Source organism: Myotis daubentonii, chromosome 3 (assembly GCF_963259705.1).
Source record: "Myotis daubentonii chromosome 3, mMyoDau2.1, whole genome shotgun sequence".
NCBI classification, from domain to species: Eukaryota; Metazoa; Chordata; class Mammalia; order Chiroptera; family Vespertilionidae; genus Myotis; species Myotis daubentonii.
The window spans coordinates 213,913,488-213,932,151 of NC_081842.1; the positions used below are offsets into that span (position 1 = coordinate 213,913,488).

An 18,664-nucleotide genomic window follows, 5' to 3' on the forward strand; every position below is an offset into this window, starting at 1 on the left:
CGAACGCCCCCAAAGAGGAATGAACGAGGAGACTCTCCCCTGACTCAGCAAAGGCGACGTCCACAGGCAGGGAGCGCCATGCTCAGCTGGCTCCACGTCAGGAAGGTCCAGGGGCCGCTTTCCTCCCTTCTCACGCCTCCAGGTAAGGTGAAGGAGGCCAGTGGGAGGAGGAGCCGGCAGGGCCTGGGAGGGCCTGTCCTTCCCTCTTCCTTTCTGTCGGCTGCTTGTTTGTTTGTTTTTAACTTTGTTTATTGCCAATTATAAAATCATAACATGTTCATTATAGGAAATGAGGAAAACAAAAAAGGAAAAATAATTAAATCATCTATAATCCTACCACATGGAGAGAACTTTTAACATTTTGATATAAAGGCTTTTTACTATGTGTTAATATACTAAATATATAAACTTGGATTTCCGTATTGACTGGGGTTTTTTACCTTTAAGGAGTCTTATTATAGAATGGATTTTAGCTAACCCCCATTTTCAACGTATAGCTTTCCATTTCTGTACTTTTTAAATGATACTGCATGGAACTTATATACGTTTGTGACCCAGTCTCCAGTTATTTCTTTCAAATATTATTTGATTTTCGTCCTGAGCTGGGCAATTAAATTTTAAAAACCACACAGAATAATACCTTTTTCCCCCTCACAAATATTGAAACAAGGAACCTGTTTTCTTGGAACTTTTTTCCACAAATTATTTAGAAGGCTGGCTGCCATGCCCTGTGGGCTTCCGGGCCAAATCAGACATCGCTCTGCCCTGGAGAGTGGCCCATGGAGCAGGACAGCCCTGTCCCAGGGTGAGCTGGCACTCCAGTGGTTGAAACTGATAGAAAAGCCAGGCTATCAGGGGCTTAGCAAAATAGATGTCTCCTTCTCCTTCTCTTCTGTCAGTACAGTCAGTCCAGAGCTAGTGTGGCAGCTGGCAGCCCTGAGACTGGCTCCCATCTTATTGCTTGAACACAGGCCTTCCACCTCATGGCCAAGTACGAGTCCTAGCTCCATCCATTGCATCCTCATTCCAGTCAGCTGGAAGGAAGGGAGGAGATAGCACCCAGCCTCCCTTTGAAAGGATGCTGCCCATTTCCACTTCCCACGGCCACAACTTAGTCGCGTGTCCACAACACAGGATACTGGGAAGTCATTTCAGTGCCCACATGCCCAGCTAAAAAGCCAGAATTGGCCCAGCTGGTGTTGAGTGTTGACCCATGAGCCAAGAGGTCACAGTTCGATTCCCCGTCAGGGCACATGCCCTTTAGTGGGCTCGGTCCCCAATTGGGGGCATACAGGAGGCAGCCAATGGATGTTTCTCTCAATGATATGTCTATCTCTCTATCGTTTTCCCTTCTTTCTCTAAAATATAAATATATATGTATTTTTTTAAATTTTTTTTTTAAAGCCATCCCAGCCAGTATGGCCCAATAGTTGCACATCGACCTATGAACCAAAAGGTCACCGGATGGATTCCTGGTCAGGACACATGCCCAGGTTGCAGGCTTGATCCCAATAGGGGGCATGCAGCAGGCAGCTAACCCTTGTTAATATATAGGCACCCAATACGGGAAGACCTAAATATATAAAAAAATCTTTTTTTTAAAATATATCTTATTGATTTTTTTACAGAGAGGAAGAGAGAGGGATAGAGAGTTAGAAACATCAATGAGAGAGAAACATGAGTCAGTTGCTTCCTGCACAGCCCCTACTGGGGATGTGGCCGCAACTAAGGTACATGCCCTTGATCAGAATCGAACCTGGGACCTTTCAGTCTTCAGGCCAACGCTCTATCCACTGAGCCAAACCTGTCAGGGCAATATAAAAAAGTCTTGATGGACTTTAAGGGAGAGATAGATAGCAATACAGTCATAGTAGGGGACTTTAACGCCCCACTGACATCACTGGGTAGATCTTCCAACAAAAAACAACAAGGAAACAGTGGCCTTAACTGATACATTAGATCAGTTGGATTTAATTGATATTTACAGGACATTTAATCCAAAAGCAACAGAATATACATTCTTCTCAAGTACACATGGATCATTCTCAAAGATAGACCGTATGTTAGGACACAAAATAAGCCTTAACAAATTCAAGAAGATTGAAATCATTTCAAGCATCTCAGATCACAATGGCATGAAACTAGAAATCAACTACAATTTTAAAAAAAAAAACCTCAAACACATGGAAACTAAACTAAACAATGAATGGATTACCAATGAGATCCAGGAAGAAATAAACTTCCTGGAAACAAAGGAAAATGAACACACAACAACCCAAAAGGAAATAATAAAGATTAGAGCAGAAGTAAATGACATAGAGCAGGGGTGGGCAAACTTTTTGACTCGAGGGCCACAATGGGTTCTTAAACTGGACCGGAGGGCCGGAACAAAAGCATGGATGGAGTGTTTGTGTGAACTAATATAAATTCAAAGTAAACATCATTACATAAAAGGGTACGGGTTTTTTTTTTTGGTTTTTTTTTTTAATTTTATTCATTTCAAACGGGCCAGATCCGGCCCGCAGGCCGTAGTTTGCCCACGGCTGACATAGAGACTAAAAAAAATTACAAAAAGAGCTGGTTCTTTGAAAAGATAAACAAGATTGATGAACCTTTTAGCCAGACTAATCTAGAAACAAAGAGGACCCAGATAAATAAAATCAGAAATAAAAGGGCAAAGTAACAACTGACACAATAGCAATTCAAAGGATTGTGAAAAAAATACTATGAACAACTATATGCCAACAAGCTGGACAACCTGGAAAAAATGAAGAAATTTCCCAGAGAAATATAATCTCCCAAAATTAAATCAGGAAGAATCAGCCTGAATAGGCCAATACCAACTGATGAAATTGAAGCAGTAATCAAAAAACTTCCAGCAAACAAAAGTCCTGAATTGGATGGCTTCACAGGTAAGTTTTACCAAACATTCAAAGAACCAACACCTATACTCAAACTATTCCAAAATATCGAAAAGGAAGGAACACTTCCAAGATCATTTTACAAGGCCAGCATTTTCCTAATTCCAAAGCCAGACACTACAAAGAAAGAAAATTACAGGTCAGTATCCAGGATGAACATAGATGCTAAAATCCTCAACAAAATATTAGCAAAATGGATTCAGCAATACATTAAAAAGATCATATACCGTGACCAAAGTGGGATTTATTCTGGGGATGCAAGGCTGTTGTTATATCCCCAAATCAATAAGTGTGATACATCGCATAAACAAAATGAAGGATAAAAATTACATAATCATATTGATAGGTGCCAAAAAAGCATTTGACAATATCCAGCACCCATTTTTTTATAAAAACTCAGCAAAGTGGGAATCATAACACTATAAAGGCCATATACGACAAACCTACATACAGCCAACATCATATTCACTGGGCAAAAACTAAAAGTGTTTCCCTTAAAAACAGGAACAGCTGAAACCGGTTTGGCTCAGTGGATAGAGTGTCGCCCTGCGGACTGAAGGGTCCCAGGTTTGATTCCGGTCAAGGGCATGTACTTTGGTTGCGGGCACATCCCCAGTAGGGAGTGTGCAGGAGGCAGCTGGTCGATGTTTCTCTCTCATCGATGTTTCTAACTCTATCTCTCTCCCTTCCTCTCTGTAAAAAATCAATAAAATATATTTAAAACAAAAACAGGAGCAAGACAGGAATGTCTGCTTTCACCACTCTAGTTCAACATAGTACTGGAAGTCCTAGCCACAGCAATCGGACAAGAAGAAAAACAGGAATCCAAATTGGAAAAGAAGTAAAATTGTCATTATCTGCAGATGATATTGTACATAGAAAATCCTAAAGACTCCATTTAAAAAACTACTAGAATTACTAAATGAATTTGGCAAAGTAGCAGGATACAAAATCAACATCCAGAAATTGATGGCATTTTTATACACTAATAATAAACAGATAAACTAAAAGACAAAAAAAAAAAACAAACCCATTTACCATTGCAGCAGCAACAACAAAAAAGATTCCTTGGAATAAAAACCAAGGAGGTAAAAGACCTGTACTAGGAAAACAACAGGACATTGAAAAAAGAAATAGAGAAAGACACAAACAGGTGGAAGCATATACCATGTTCATGGGCTGGAAAGAATTAACATCATTAAAATGTCCATACTACCCAAAGCAATCTATAGATTCAATGAAATTCCTATTAATATTAAAATACCAACAGCATATTTCACAGATCTAGAACAAATATTCCAAAAATTTGTATGGAAACAAAAAAAGACCCCGAATAGCAGCAGCAATGCTGAGAAAGAACAAAGTTGGAGGACCACAATACCAAATCTCAAACTATACCACAAAGCCACTGTACTCAAAACTGCCTGGTACTGGCACAAGAACAGGCATACAGACCAATGGAACAGAAACCCCAGAAATTTACCCTCATCTTTATGGTCAATATTTGACAAAGGAGGCAAGAGCAGACACTGGAGTAACGACAGACTCTTCAATAAGTGGTGTTGGGAAAATTGGACATGTACATGCAAAAAGAAATGAAACCAACTTACACCATACACAAGAATCAACTCAAAATGGATAAAAGGTTTAAATGTAGCCCAGTCAGCATTGCTCATTGGTTGAGCATTGACCTATGAACCAGGAAGTCACAGTTCGATTCCTGGTCAGGGTGTGGGCTCGAACTCCAGTGAGGGGCGTGCAGGAGGCAACCGATCAATGCTTCTCTCATCATTATGCTTCTCTCTCTCTCCCTCTCCCTTCCTGTCTGAAAGAATAAGGGAAGACATCCAGAAAACCTTGCAGTCAGTGCTACTCAGGCTCCTGAGAGAGACCATCAGGAAGCTGGTTAGAAAGACAAGCCCAGGCAGCCCAGACCTGCCTGGTCAGAGTCAGGGGTGGGCTCAGCACCCAGGTCTGAACACGCTCTCCAGGTGGGTTCTACTTCTGCTTAAGTCCACAACCACTGTTGTTGGCAAGGCCGTGTGCCCAGACCTTGCTTGGTGGGCCGCAGTGGACGTCCCGCTGCCCAGGGGTCAAAAGAGGACAATGTGTTAAGTTCTCATAGAGGTCAAATGATGCCTGGTCTTTACTAGTTTTGCTTCGTGGCAATGTTTGTTTTCATTTTTTTTTTAAATATGTTTTATTGAATTTTTACAGAGAGGAAGGGAGAGGGATAGAGAGTTAGAAACATCGATGAGAGAGAAACATCAATCAGCTGCCTCCTGCACACCTCCTACTGGGGATGTGCCCGCAACCAAGGTACATGCCCTTGACCGGAATCGAACCTGGGACCTATCAGTCCACAGGTCGATGCTCTATCCACTGAGCCAAACCGGTTAGGGCTTGTTTTCATTTTTTAAAAAGATGGGGACCATGCCCTAACCGGTTTGGCTCAGTGGGTAGAGCATTGGCCTGCAGACTGAGGGGTCCTGGGTTCGATTGCAGTCAAGGGCATGTATCTCGGTTGCGGGCACATCCCCAGTGGGAGGTGTGCAGGAGGCAGCTGATCGATGTTTCAAACTCTGTATCCCTCTCCCTTCCTCTCTGTAAAAAATCAATAAAATATATTTTTAAAAAAAGATGGAGACCAAATATATAAATATAAAAAGATGGGGACCAGAGATAGGAGTTTAAGGTCTTCTTAAATGCCCTTTCTTGCATAAGAAAAAGTTAGCAACCCAAAGTCAGTCCCCAAATGTGTTTTTGAAATTTTCCTCATCCATGGAACCGTAAAGCCCAGGAGTGCTGAGCCATGGGATGGGGACAAGGGCCTGGGAGTGTGGATAAGTGGTGGGGAGAGGGCTTGGACCCCCAAGGGCAGGGCGGGGCTGGGGGGTTGGTGGGGAGCTGCTCAGTGAATGTGAATGTGGAGAGGTGGCCGGGCCTGCACTCGGGAGAGGGATCTGGCAGGGCTTTGGGGGTTGCAGGTGGAGAGAATTTATGAGCAGCTGGCTCTTTGCTCAGGGAGGCACGCTGATGTTTACGGCAGCTTGGGAAGCTTGCCTTGAGCGTTTTCAACCAAGTAACACCACGAAATGGCCAAATCCATCCTGCTCATAACCACAGCTGTCTGCCTGGCTGAACACAATGCTTAAAATGTGACCCGCGCCCTGGCCGGTTGCTCAATGGTTAGAGCGCCGGGTTCAATTTCCGGTCAAGGGCATGTATCTGGGTTGTGGGTTCAGTGCCCTGGGATGTGGGTGGGAGGCAACCAATCAATGTGTCTCTCTCACATTGATGTTTCTCTCCCTCCTCCCTTACACTCTTTCTAAAAATCAATGGAAAAAATTGCCTCAGGCCCTAACTGGTTTAGTGCAGTGGATAGAGCGTCACCCTGCAGACTGAGGGGTCCGAGGTTCGATTCTGGTCAAGGGCACATGCCCGGGTTGCAGGCTCAATCCCCAGTAGGGGGTGTGCAGGAGGCAGCCGATCAAGATCAATGATTTCTCTCATCAGTGATGTTTCTATCTCTCCTTCTCTCTTCCTCTCTGAAATCAATAAAAATATATTTTAAAAATATATCCTCAGCCCTAGCTGGTTTGGCTCAGTGGATAGAGCATCATCCTGCGGACTGACGGGTCCTGGGTTCAATTCCGGGCAAGGGCACATGCCTGGGTTGTGGGCTTGATCCCCAGCCAATCAATGATGTTTCTATCTCTCCCTCTCCCTTCCTCTCTGAAATCAATAAAAATATGTTTTAAAAATATATCCTCAGGTGAGGATAAAAAATATATTCTCAGATGCCGACTGCCAGAAAGTCTCCGCAGTGACAGACACACTTCCTGTGGCAGCCCCACGTGAACCACTGCCTTGGCCATAGCCATCGCCCACCTCGCCCTGCTCCCTTTTCATAGATGGTCTACCCTTGGGCGGTTGCGGCGGTGGACCCACTAGATGGTAACACTTTACCACTGAATCCTTAATGCACACTGGCCTGAATTTAAGGAAACAGTTCATGCTCTGCCCTAGTTTTCTCCAGCCTGATCTTCCTGATTCTCACCGGATAAGAATGACTATTGCTGACAAAACTCCGGTTTTCCTCCTGGTGACCTGAACTTGGATGGCCTTTCTGGGCTAGTGGTCCGGTACATCTGGGGACTATTTTGCCTGAAACTTATTCAGGGCCTTTGTGTTCTTTGAACTTGGAAGGTTTGCACTGTGGCTGTACACACTGGCCTGGAAGTTCACGCTTGGCGCGCTGGTGACACTTTTACCTCCTCTCCAGGTGTCATTCACAGACTTTCCCATCAGAGGGTGCTCATGCTGAAACAATTCTGTTCATCTTGCAGGTGGGATGGGATGGGCTTGATCCTTCACTAACCGCACCCCCCCCCCATCAATGTCCCAGGAATGCAGGGCTCCTGTGTGGGCTCAGCTGGGCAGCACCTAGAACAAAGACAGCTGGGTGTTCTGGTTCCCACTTCCACTCAGCCTCTTACCCAGTGCTGCCAGCTACACACACTATCCCTAGTCTGGCTCAGGGTACACAGAAGCCAACAGGCGATCACCAGTCAGAGGCATAAATGTCATGTTGGAAGTACAGGCTGTATACAGGGCTGGAGCCAATGAAGCCTATAGTAACTGGACATATTGTATCTTTTATTTATTTTTTTAATGTGTTTTTATTGATTTTTAGAGAGAGGGAGAGGGATAGAAAGAAACATCATTAATCGGCTGCCTCCTGCATACCCACTACTGGGAATTGAGCCCGCAACCCAGGCATGTGCCCTGACTGGGAGTTGAACCAATGACCTCTTGGTTCATGGGTCAGCACTCAACCACTGAACCATACCAGCCGAGCATATGGTTTTTTAAAAAATGTGTTTTTTACTTTTTAAAAACATGTGTTTTTTTAATTGATTTCAGAGAGGAGAGGCGGGGGAGAGATAGAAACATCAATGATGGGCATCATTGATTGGCTGCCTCCTGCACGCCCCCTATAGGGGATCAAGCTGTGGGCAAGTGCCCTGTCCAGAACCCACGGGTGACCTCCTCATTCATGGGTTGATGCTCAACCACTGAGCAGCGGGTCAGGCCTGGTTGCCTATATTTATCTGCTGTGTGATCCTTTTCTGCATGACCTTCGGTCCAGTAACTGTCACAAGGAAGCTCCCATCTCCTAGCAACCTGTAACTGCCTCGCTCACCTCCCCTTTAAAGAGTGTAAAGTAAACTGATGCACATTGTTGCTGAGGCCTGACGCTTGCACTCACAGATAAACACTACTGTGCTCTTCATCTGGGGTTAGTAGGTGGGGAACAAGCTTTCCACCTCCAAGTGGAGGCTGCAAAACGTCAGTGAGAAAACATCCCTGTCATCATGTCACCAGGAGGTTCCACCAGGCTCATCTCCTTTACCTGTCATGGGAAGAACTAGCTTGCAGAGCAATTAGCATTTAATATTTCGTAATTAGCATGCTTAATGTGATTCTGAGAAGTGCCTTGACATTTTCATAAAAACAGAAAGCACATTCCCGCCCACCCTTCAAAGAGCAAGGCCCCGTTTGTTAAAAAACCGCGTGCCACTCTTTCTTGGTGCTGAATATGCATGTGTTGGCCTCTTCCCAGACACTGCTGGTAAATTTAGAAACTCGTTTTGAAAAGAGTTTCTTATTCAGCAGCCATATGCTCCCGGCTCAGGGAATCTAGCGGGAAATGGCTAAATCCCGCTCAAGTCGCTGCGCGGTGAGGGTCCTTTTCCAGTAAATAAAAACCCTCATGCGCCCCAGACAAACTACACACGTGGCTCAAGTCCAACAGGGAGCCGGATGTGGGGACAAGTCGAGAAATGCATTTACTCTCGCTCCTGCGCAACATCAGCACTCTTCGCGGGACAGGGTAGCCGCCAGCTCCCATTTCTCCAGCCCCAGGGTAGGCGGGCGACTCAGCGCTGGAAACTCCGCGCGGAGCCGAGATGTCATCTCAAGTTTCCCCTCCCGATCCCTCTGCGGCAGAGAACGGCTCGGTACCACCCGGATCCAGGGAAGGGAGCAGGGGCCCAGGGGCTGCACCGCACCGCCGGGTCCGGACCGGTGAGGGACCCCTTCCGCCCGCCCACCCCGCCCGGAGGCCAGACCGCTGCCGCGCTGCCCCGGCCGCGGCCCCACGTGGCCACCTCGGAGCGGGCCGCACTACCCTGATGAGGCCGACGGACAGCCCGCCCCAGCCACTGGGCGCCGCTCTACGGGTCGTTGGCCAATCAGCATGCTAGGAGCCCGGCGGGGGCGGTGCCTCCGAGTAGCCTCGTTCCCACTCCCGCGCCACCATTGGGGGGGCTGGGTCCCGCCCCTGCCATCAGGCACCGCCCCCTTCGCTCGTTAGGTTGCGGCGCGGGCGGCGGGCGGAGCTGGTCCCGTTGTGCTGCGGCTCCGCGCGGCCTGCAGTCCCGGGTCCGCGCCCCGCGCCGCCCGCCAGCGCGCCCGCCATGGAGCCCGGCCCCGACGGCCCCGCCGCCTCCGGCCCCGCCGCCATCCGCGAGGGCTGGTTCCGCGAGACGTGCAGCCTGTGGCCGGGCCAGGCCCTGTCCCTGCAGGTGGAGCAGCTGCTCCACCATCAGCGCTCGCGGTACCAGGATATCCTCGTCTTCCGCAGGTAGGACTCCCGCCGCCCCGCCCTGCGTCCCGCAGCCCTCGGACGGCTCGCGGTCCAGACCCCCCGCCGCCCACCCCCCACGCGAATCCACCGGGATCCCCGCCCTGACCTCGGCCCAGCCCACCCTCTCCTGCCAGACCCCTGCCCTGCGCCCTTTACCTCCGACGGCCCAGGGCCGCCCCGCCCGCCCCTCCTCCTGCGGAACTGTCAGAAGTTGCCGTGCACTAGGCCCGTGCGCTCCCTCGTTCCCCTCCCGCCCCAGCATCCCGTGCCCTGGGCGGGGGGCCGGCGTCCCAGGCGGTCCCCCGCGGCCGCAGGGAGCCGGAGTCTGCGCGGACCCGACGCGCCGAGCTCCACGTGTCCGTCTGGGACACGTCAGAGTCGCACCCGAGGCTAACCAACCCCAGCCTCCGCGCAGCGGGCCTGCCTGCGGGTCCCCGCCACGTGTCACCCCCAGCGCACCACCCCGGGACCCCTTCGCAGGGCGGGGAGGTTGCTTCTCACGCGGGGTGAGTGGAGGCGCGTTGCCCCTGCCCCGGGGACCAGGTCCCTGACTGTCACTCCCACCGGCAGTAAGAGCTACGGCAACGTGCTGGTGTTGGACGGGGTCATCCAGTGCACGGAGCGGGACGAGTTCTCCTACCAGGAGATGATAGCCAACCTGCCGCTCTGCAGCCACCCCAACCCACGCAAGGTACCCCCAGATTCAGCCCTGCGCGCAGCGATGGGAAGCCGCCCCTCAGCATCCCACAGGCCCGTGTGGAGCCCACCTCTCCCCATGTGCCCCGTTCAGCCCTGCGCTTCCTAAGGGGTGTCAGGGAAAGTGCTAGCAAGGACGGGGGTGTGGGGGGGGGGGGAGGCGGAGGGGGTGAGTGGGCGAGGGGCCCACTTCGCAGGGCTGGGGGCTGACAGAGGAGCCAAGAGTTCTGTCTGAGGCCTGAAGTTCAGGAAAGGGGCACACCTCGGGCAGGTCCTGCGAGGAGGGAGTCAGGAGGTCTGTGGGTCGGAGGGTGAGGCTCACCCTGCTCCGGGTGATTCTGGGTGAGCGAACCCGCCCAGGGAGCCTGCTGGGGCCTGTTTGGTGGGGCTGGGGCTGGTCCCAGCGGGTGCTGACTGCTCCTCCCCCTCCCAGGTGCTGATCATCGGGGGTGGGGACGGGGGTGTCCTGCGGGAGGTGGTGAAGCATTCCTCCGTGGAGTCGGTGGTCCAGTGCGAGATTGACGAGGTGAGTGCCCCGAGCAGGGCCAGGGCCTGGGTGCGAGTTCCTCTCCACACCGAATGGGCTGTGTGGGCAGGTCACTTAGTCTTTAGGTGACTGAGTGACATAGTCAGGTGCCGTCGATGCCAGTTCTTTGTAAGCTGGGTGCTGGTTTTTCATTGAAGTCCTAGGCAAGGCCCAAGGATGTTCCAACCATTAGGGAACCCAGCATGTCTTTAGTGACTATCTGGTGTGTAGCAGCCATTGTTCTAGGTGCTGGGGTACCATGGTGAATAGGCAGATCCGTCCCTGTTGGAGCTGATATTCCAGTTAAAAGGAGACAGCGAAGGGCGATATGATACCAGCCTGAGGCCGGTCAGCGGTCAGGCAGGCCTCTGCGAAGCACTGACGTGTGGAGACAGGGACCGGCTCTCTGATGGGAGCTGGCATTGCCACCCTCTGCAATAGCAAGAAAGCCCTCAGATGGGACACGTGGATCTGGGGAGGGAGTGGGAAGGGTGGAGATTCAGCTTAGGAGCTGAGGGAGCTCCCAGAGTGCTCCCCGTTTTACAAATGTGGAAACGGGGGTTCCACGAAGCCAGTGGCTGGCCCAAGGCTGCAGGGCCGTGAAGGGGACTCCATCCGGCTCCAGCCTGGTCCCCCTGCCCCTCCCAGGATGTCATTCAGGTCTCTAAGAAGTTCCTGCCGAGCATGGCCATTGGCTACTCCAGCTCCAAGCTGACCCTCCACGTGGGTGACGGCTTTGAGTTCATGAAACAGAACCAGGACGCCTTCGACGTTATCATCACCGACTCCTCGGACCCCATGGGTGAGCAAGCGATGGGCCCGGGCCCCAGCAGCTGCCGCTTCAGGAGCCAGCCTCCCCCTTGCTCCCGAGGCCTGAGTTGCAGAGTAGAGGACAGAGGGGCCCCCAGAACTAGCGCAGTCCTTTCCCTTCTCAGTTGTCACTGCCCCCCCCCACCCCCCCGCAAACAACAGCTCAGCACAGTAGGGGGACCAGGCCACTACCCAAAGTTCACAGTTGGGGACCAGGAGGGGAATGGGGCACTGGCCGTGGCCCACTGAGGCCCCAGTTTCCTCTTTAGCCTCCTCTTTGCTCCGGACACGCCAGCATTGGGGTGGGGTGGGTTCTCCTTTTAAATCCAGGTCCAGGGTGGAGATGCCACCATGCAATGCCAATGAGAATCCCCGGGGAATGGGGTTAAAGTGCCCTTTCCTGGTTGGTTTCTGAGTCCCACAGACCTGGGTTCAAGTCCCAGCTCTTGCTCCTTGGCCGCTCTGTGGGTCTGTGTAGCCCAGGCTCAGGGGGTCTCAGCCAGAATGTGCTCAGTGTCGCTTGGCCCTCCCTCCTGCAGGCCCAGCCGAGAGCCTCTTCAAGGAGTCCTATTACCAGCTCATGAAGACGGCCCTCAAGGAGGACGGGATCCTCTGCTGCCAGGGTGAGCGCCAGAGATGCTGAGCTGGGGGTGGCGGGCAGGGTGGGGCGGCCACCACCAACCACTGCCACCTCCCCCAGGCGAGTGCCAGTGGCTGCACCTGGACCTCATCAAGGACATGCAGCACTTCTGCAGGTCGCTCTTCCCCGTGGTGCGCTACGCCTACTGCACCATCCCCACCTACCCCAGCGGCCAGATCGGCTTCATGCTGTGCAGCAAGAACCCAGTGAGCTTCCGGCTGTCCGGGGGGCGGGGGCAGGGCAGGGAACAGGTGGGCACGGAAAGCACTCCCCTGACGCCCCCTCGCCCCCGCCCCAGAGCACCAACTTCCAGGAGCCGGCGCGGCCGCTGACGCAAAAGCAGGTGGAACAGATGCAGCTGAGATACTACAACTCCGACGTGCACCGGGCGGCCTTCGTCCTGCCGGAGTTTGCCCGCAAGGTGAGCCCCTGGCGGGGTGGGCCTGTGGGGGGACCCAGGGCTTCCTGGGGAGCCTGCCTCAGCCCCCAGGCGACTCAGCACCCTCCTGACCAGGCCTCATGTCCCACCAGGCCCTGAATGATGTGAGCTGAGTCCAGATGCTGCTGCCCACGCAGGCCGGGTTGCCCTGGACAGGCCCCCTGCCGGCACCCCAACAACCAAGTGTTACAGGCCCCAGGATGCTGCCCGCCTGCCCTGCTGGCGGACCGTCTGTCCCTGTGGTGTTCAGCCTCCAAGCCTATACCAGCTGTGTACAGCCCCCTCTCCGCCCTCTGTCACCCTCACTCACCAAACACATGTATTTATAGCAAACTTCTGAATCGTGTGTTCCCAGACCTTGAAAGGGCCCAGGCGGGGGCTGCAGTCGCCATGGTTGGGCGTTTCTGTGTACCGGGCTCTGAGCTGGACCCGTTGTCTGGCCTCTCAGTGTCTGTCACGTGTCTGTGATAGGCAGGCCTTGCCCTCCCGTGCAACCTCGGACCAGCCGCCCCTTGTCCACTGGCACCAAGAGGCACAGCAGGCATCAAACCGCACTCCAATCTCCCTGGGGAGCTGCCCACATTCCCCCACCCGCCCCACAGCGGGCGGTGACTGACCCCCAGGGCCAGGGCTGTGGGGTGACAAGATCGAGGCGGGTTGCTCCGGGCTCTGCTTGCTCCTGGGGCTGCCCTGCCATGATTTTGGCGGACCTGGAGGATAGGTAGGTCCCAGCGTGGGGTGGGTGCTGCAGGTGACTCCAGAGGGTTTGGGTGCTGTTACTGGGCCTGTTGGAAGCACATCGCTGCCCTGACTGGGCTCAGGATTCAGACGTGGGTTCCAACCCTGCCTGCCCCGCCCCTGGGGGACCTCTGGGAAATTCCTAGAAGCTCCCCCAAGTGTTGAGAGGTTGAGAAAGCAGGTGTGAGTGGCCGCTGGGGACCGTGCCCTCTCCATGGTGCTGAACGCCCTCCCAGCCTGTTCCCCAGGCGCCTCACCCCTCCTGCAGGCCCGGACTGGACTGGTGTTGGGAGAGGAGCCGCCACAACAGGGTGCGGACTGGGGGAGAGGGCCTGCGCCCACTCCTGTCCCAGTCACCAGGCCAGAGGCACTGCCAGAGGATGGACTGTCCTGGGAGGCTTGGGAGCAGGGAGTGGGCCCCGCTGGGGGGTGTTGCTAGAACACTCCCCAGCCACACCCCCACCCGGCAGCTACCTTGGCCCCAAGCAGCAGGTTCTGGGACTGGAGTTCTCATGGGGGGGGGGGGGGGGGAGCAAGCATCTCGATTTGCAGCCAACCCCTGAGCAGCCCCAGGCCAGTCACTCATCCTCTGGGCTCCACACACGTGGACCTCACCCCCAGGAACTCACTGGGTTCAGCACCGATGTGTGACCTCAGTCAGCAAGTCTGACCCCAAGCCGTCCGAACTCCACCTCCAAATTCCAGGACAGTCTCACCCCCCTCCGAAGCCAACAGCACCTGTGCCCCAGGGCCCCCCCCCCCCCCCCCCCGGGAGTCCAGGTGATGGTCGGCTCCTCTGGGCTGCAGTTCGTGCATCAAAGGGACACGCAGTGGCTGGTTAGAGAGCTGACCCCCCCAGGTCTTCATTCCTTTAACCTTCGCAGCCGTCTGTGAGGAGGGCACCACTGACCCGCACGGGAGGACTAGGTGACCAGCTAGTAAGCGGGCTGGGGAGCACACACCAGCCTGAGGGCAGCCCAGGGAATGAAGGTGGACAGAGGGGGCGGGGCCCGTCTCAGGGCTCCAGCTGGGCCTGTACCGCAACTCCGATGACTTGAGTACCCCACCTGTAAGGGGAGCGGGGTCCTCACCTGCTCCCGGCTTCATTAGGAATTCCGCCTCTGTCATTCCGTGCTCGCTGAGCTCGGCGAGGTCCATGGCCTCTCAGGGCGGAGGAGGAAGTGGCTGGAGCCATTTGGGAAACTGCCCCCCTGGAAGTGGAGTCTGCAATGCCATCCCTCCACTTCCCCGCTCTTATTCAAGTCCCCTGGACACGCACACACCCTTGAAGGGGTTTCCGCGTCTGGGTGGGCATGACCTACTGAAGCAGAAGCGGGGGTTTGGTGAGGACACGACCCGAGTCCCCTAAAGTCCCAGAAGTCATGGAGGGGGACTGACAGGCACAGTTGGCCGCAGGGAGATTAACATGAATCCCATCTCAAGTTTTGAAGTTTAGTTCTTTCTCAGAATCAGCCAGGCCCCCGGTCTGAGGACTCAGTGAGTCCACGTGGATCGTTAGAAGAAAGCGGCCGCCCTGTGCCCACTCTCCCTGGGCGCAGCCACCTTTACCCCGTGCAGCTGCTGATCTCGGTACTTGCCCGTGTCTACTTAACATGCTTGTATTGCTGACCAACCCGAGCTTCCACAGGGACGATGAGGACTTACCTTTTTCCTCCCCTGCTCCCCCCTCAACACACACTCGCCACAACGACATGAGGACCTGGGTTAGCTCAGCTACGTGAAGGCCATTTGCAGCGGAGGCGAGGAGTCGGGACCACTTTCTCTTCCCCACGGCTTCCTTGTTTTTCCTCTGGAGGTTTTTTGGGGACTTTTTCATATGCTTAGTTTGCAATAAATTTATCGTTTGTTTAACCTCAAACTTTTTTTTTTTTTAACCAAGTCTCTAAAGCTCTTAACATATGTGGACACAACACACTTCATGGGGGCTGAACAATATGCTAATCAATCAACTTTTGAATAGGCGATCTTAGTATTTTACCTAGCCCCGTTATAATTTATAATGAATTCGTGATTTTATTTAATGGGATATTCAGTAACTGGAAATACTAATAAACACAGTGTGCATTGCTTTATTAAAATGATTTGTACGAGAATGTATATATCGCTTTCATTCAGGGGAAAAAGCGATTACTGAAAAAATTGTTTTGAAAGATCTTTGGACTCAACAGGTGTCTATCATTTTCCTCGTCCTGAAGGATCTGTCTGGAGCGTTCCGACTACCCCTAATGGGATTCCCTATTGGAACTCGGTGTCTGGGACCCCGTAACTTCTACTCCCTTGTTTTGATGGGGCATATCCTAGAGTGGCTTTCTGAGAAGGGACAATTGGATGCAAATTTTTAAAAATCTGACATGAAAAGGTCTATTCCACCTTCCTGTGCGATGGATGGGAATAGAAGTCTTAGAAATAATCTTCCTTCAGCATTTTGAGATGTGCTCTTTTCCATTTTTATTTTTTAAAATACTTTTATTTTTTTAATCCTCACCCAGGGATATTTTTCCATTGATTTTTATGTGAGAGCATTGATACTGTTGCCTCCTGCACGAGCCCTGACCAGGATCCCAGTGGGGAGGAGCCTGCAGCCAAGGTACGTGCCCTTGACCGGAATCGAACCCAGGACCCTTCTGTCTGCAGGCCCATGCTCTATTCATTGAGCCAAACTGGCTAGGGCCCATTTTTATTTTTTTAAAAAACATTTTTTTATTGCCCAGTAGGCATGGCTTAGTGGTTGAACATTGACCTATGAAGCAGGAGGTCATGGTTTGATTCCCAGTCAGGGCACATGCCCGGGTTGCAGGCTCAATCCCCAGTGTGGGGTGTGCAGGAAGCAGCTGATCAATGATCCTCTCACATCGTTCTCTCTCTCTCTCTCTCTCTCTCTCTCTCTCTCTCTCTCTCCCTCCCTCCCTCCCTCCTTCATCTCTGAAATCAATACAAGAAATGTATATTTAAATATTCATATATATTTAAATATTCATATATATATTTAGATATTTTATTGATTTCAGAGAGGAAAGGGGGGCCTCTTTTCCATTTAGATTACTTATCTATTACTGTCTTTAAAATGAGCCCAGGGCTCAGCGTGGGCTCTCGGGAGCAGGACACCGCATCTTTCTTCCCTCCCAGGCCTGCACCTTTACTTTTCTCTCCTAAACTCTTAAGGGTCTCCATGAAACTAGCAACCAGGGAAGCAAGGGGCAGTGGCAGCTCGTCCCAGGCTCACCCGCTGCACCATCTCCAAGGCCCCTTTCTGTGACTGACAGCAGCCTCACCTTGGCTCACTTCTTTCCTGTAACGTTTCTAGGGAGCCGAGGCAGACCCCGCCTGAGCTCCCTCCTGTTGCTTCTTCTGTCCGAAGCCCTTCCTTTGTTTCACTGTCTCAGTTTTAATAAACATTCTCTCAAAATTACAATCTACATATAAAAGCCAAGCAGCCGGGATGCCAGAATGACAAGAATAACCGGAATGACTGGAATGACAGGTCACTATGACGCACACTGCGGCCGGCCAACCAGCCAATCGGGGAGCGGCTCCTCCCCCTGGCCGGCCCTGGCTGGATCGTGGGCGGGGCTGGCCGGCCAACCTCCCACGTCCCCTCCTGCCCTCGCTGTCCTGGCCCGATTGGCCACCATTGGGGTGGGCCAGCCGGACCCCACCCGTGCACGAATTCGTGCACCAGGCCTCTAGTAAATAAATAGTATCCTGTTCTTTCCTCTCTTTTTTCTCTGAAGGTAGTAATGATTGTTTTGCTTGGGTTTGGGGCATTTTCTTTCTTTTTTTAAAAAAATATATATACTAGAGCAGGGGTCCTCAAACTACGGCCCGTGGGCCACATGCAAATACAAATATTGTATTTGTTCCCATTTTGTATTTTTACTTCAAAATAAGATATGTGCAGTGTGCATAGGAATTTGTTCATAGTTTTTTTTTAAACTATAGTCCGGCCCTCCAACGGTCTGAGGGACAGTGAACTGACCCCCTGTTTAAAAAGTTTGAGGACCCCTGCACTAGAGGACCCATGCATGACATTTGTGCACTCGGGTGGAGGGTTCCTCAGCCCAGCCTGTGCCCTTTCGCAGTCTGGGAGCCCCAGGGGATGTCTGACTGATGGACAGTTGGACATCCTTAGCGCTGCTGTGGAGGTGGGCCTCTGGCTCGCCAGCCATCAGCCCGAGCCATCAGCCGCACTGACCACCAGGGGGCAGTTCCTGCGTTGAGCGTTTGCCCCCTGGTGGTCAGTGCACGTCACAGTGACTGGTCGTTCTGCCATTTGGTTGATTTGCATATTACCCTTTGATTATATAGAAGTTTTAAAAATATTTTTTTATTGATTTCAGAGAGGAAGGGAGAGGGAGAGAGAAACATCAATGCGAGAGAATCATTGATTAGTTGCCTCCTGCACACACCCCCACGCCCCCTACTGGGGATCAAGCCTGCACCCCAGGCATATGCCCTTGACTGGAATTGAACCTGGGACCCTTCAGTCCACAGGCCGACGCTCTATCCGTTGAGCCAAACAGGCTAGGGCTTAAATATATTTTTATTGATTTCAGAGAACAAGGGAGAGAAAGAGAGAGAGAGGGATAGAAACATCAGTGATGAGAGAGAATCATTCATCAGCTGCCTCCTGCATGCCCCACACTGGGGATGGAGCCTGCACAACCCGGGCATGTGCCCTGACCGGGAATCAAACTGTGACCTCCTGGTTCATAGGTCGTATCTCAACCCCTGAGACACGCTGGCCGGGCAGGGGGCATTTTCTCCTCCCTGCTGGCTTTCTGTATTCTTCAGTTGGCTGGTTGATTTTTCTTTTTAATCTTTCTCACCTGTGAGGTTTTCCTCGGTGACCCTGGAATGCTCTGCTCACAGCGTGGGGGTGACAAGCTCTCCGCCCCGAGTGGGGCTTGTCGATCGACCTTCACTGTGGGTGACGGAGGCTGAGCCATGTGCCCGCGGAGCCTTCAGAGTTGGTATCTAGGTCCTACCCCCTGGGCTGGTCACACTTCCCGGAGACGAGGGAGGAGCCGGAGAGCTGCCAGATTCCAGGAGCTGCGTTCGGAGGAAGGCTGGGCTCTCGGTGTCAAGTCTGTTTGCTTAACACCCTTGTTCTCTGTCTCCCACTCCCTTCAGCTGGGCCTGGGACCCTCCACTACACCCCTTTTAAGAACCAGTTTCCAGCCCTGGCCAGTGTGCTCAGTGGTTAGAGTATCAGCCAGCGAAC

At 52.3% G+C, this 18,664-nt stretch overlaps 1 protein-coding gene across 1 annotated transcript; it reads left to right on the plus strand.

Annotated features, from left to right (window-relative positions):
- Window positions 1-9,291: 9,291 nt before the first annotated feature.
- SRM (spermidine synthase) lies at window positions 9,292-15,294 on the plus strand. The gene is made up of 8 exons (XM_059691269.1): window positions 9,292-9,570; window positions 10,144-10,264; window positions 10,703-10,795; window positions 11,444-11,597; window positions 12,145-12,228; window positions 12,306-12,451; window positions 12,544-12,666; window positions 12,777-15,294. Exons 1-8 carry the CDS (start codon window positions 9,404-9,406, stop codon window positions 12,795-12,797), a joined length of 909 nt encoding a protein of 302 aa, XP_059547252.1. The 5' UTR covers window positions 9,292-9,403; the 3' UTR covers window positions 12,798-15,294.
- Window positions 15,295-18,664: the final 3,370 nt, after the last annotated feature.

Excerpts from the sequence above, each read along its gene's own strand:
- SRM (XM_059691269.1), top strand. The coding sequence starts at position 9,404 with ATGGAGCCCGGCCCCGACGGCCCCGCCGCCTCCGGCCCCGCCGCCATC. Across the intron at positions 9,571-10,143 it reads GATATCCTCGTCTTCCGCAG|TAAGAGCTACGGCAACGTGC; the intron begins GTAGGACTCCCG and ends TCCCACCGGCAG. Across the intron at positions 11,598-12,144 it reads CGACTCCTCGGACCCCATGG|GCCCAGCCGAGAGCCTCTTC; the intron begins GTGAGCAAGCGA and ends TCCCTCCTGCAG.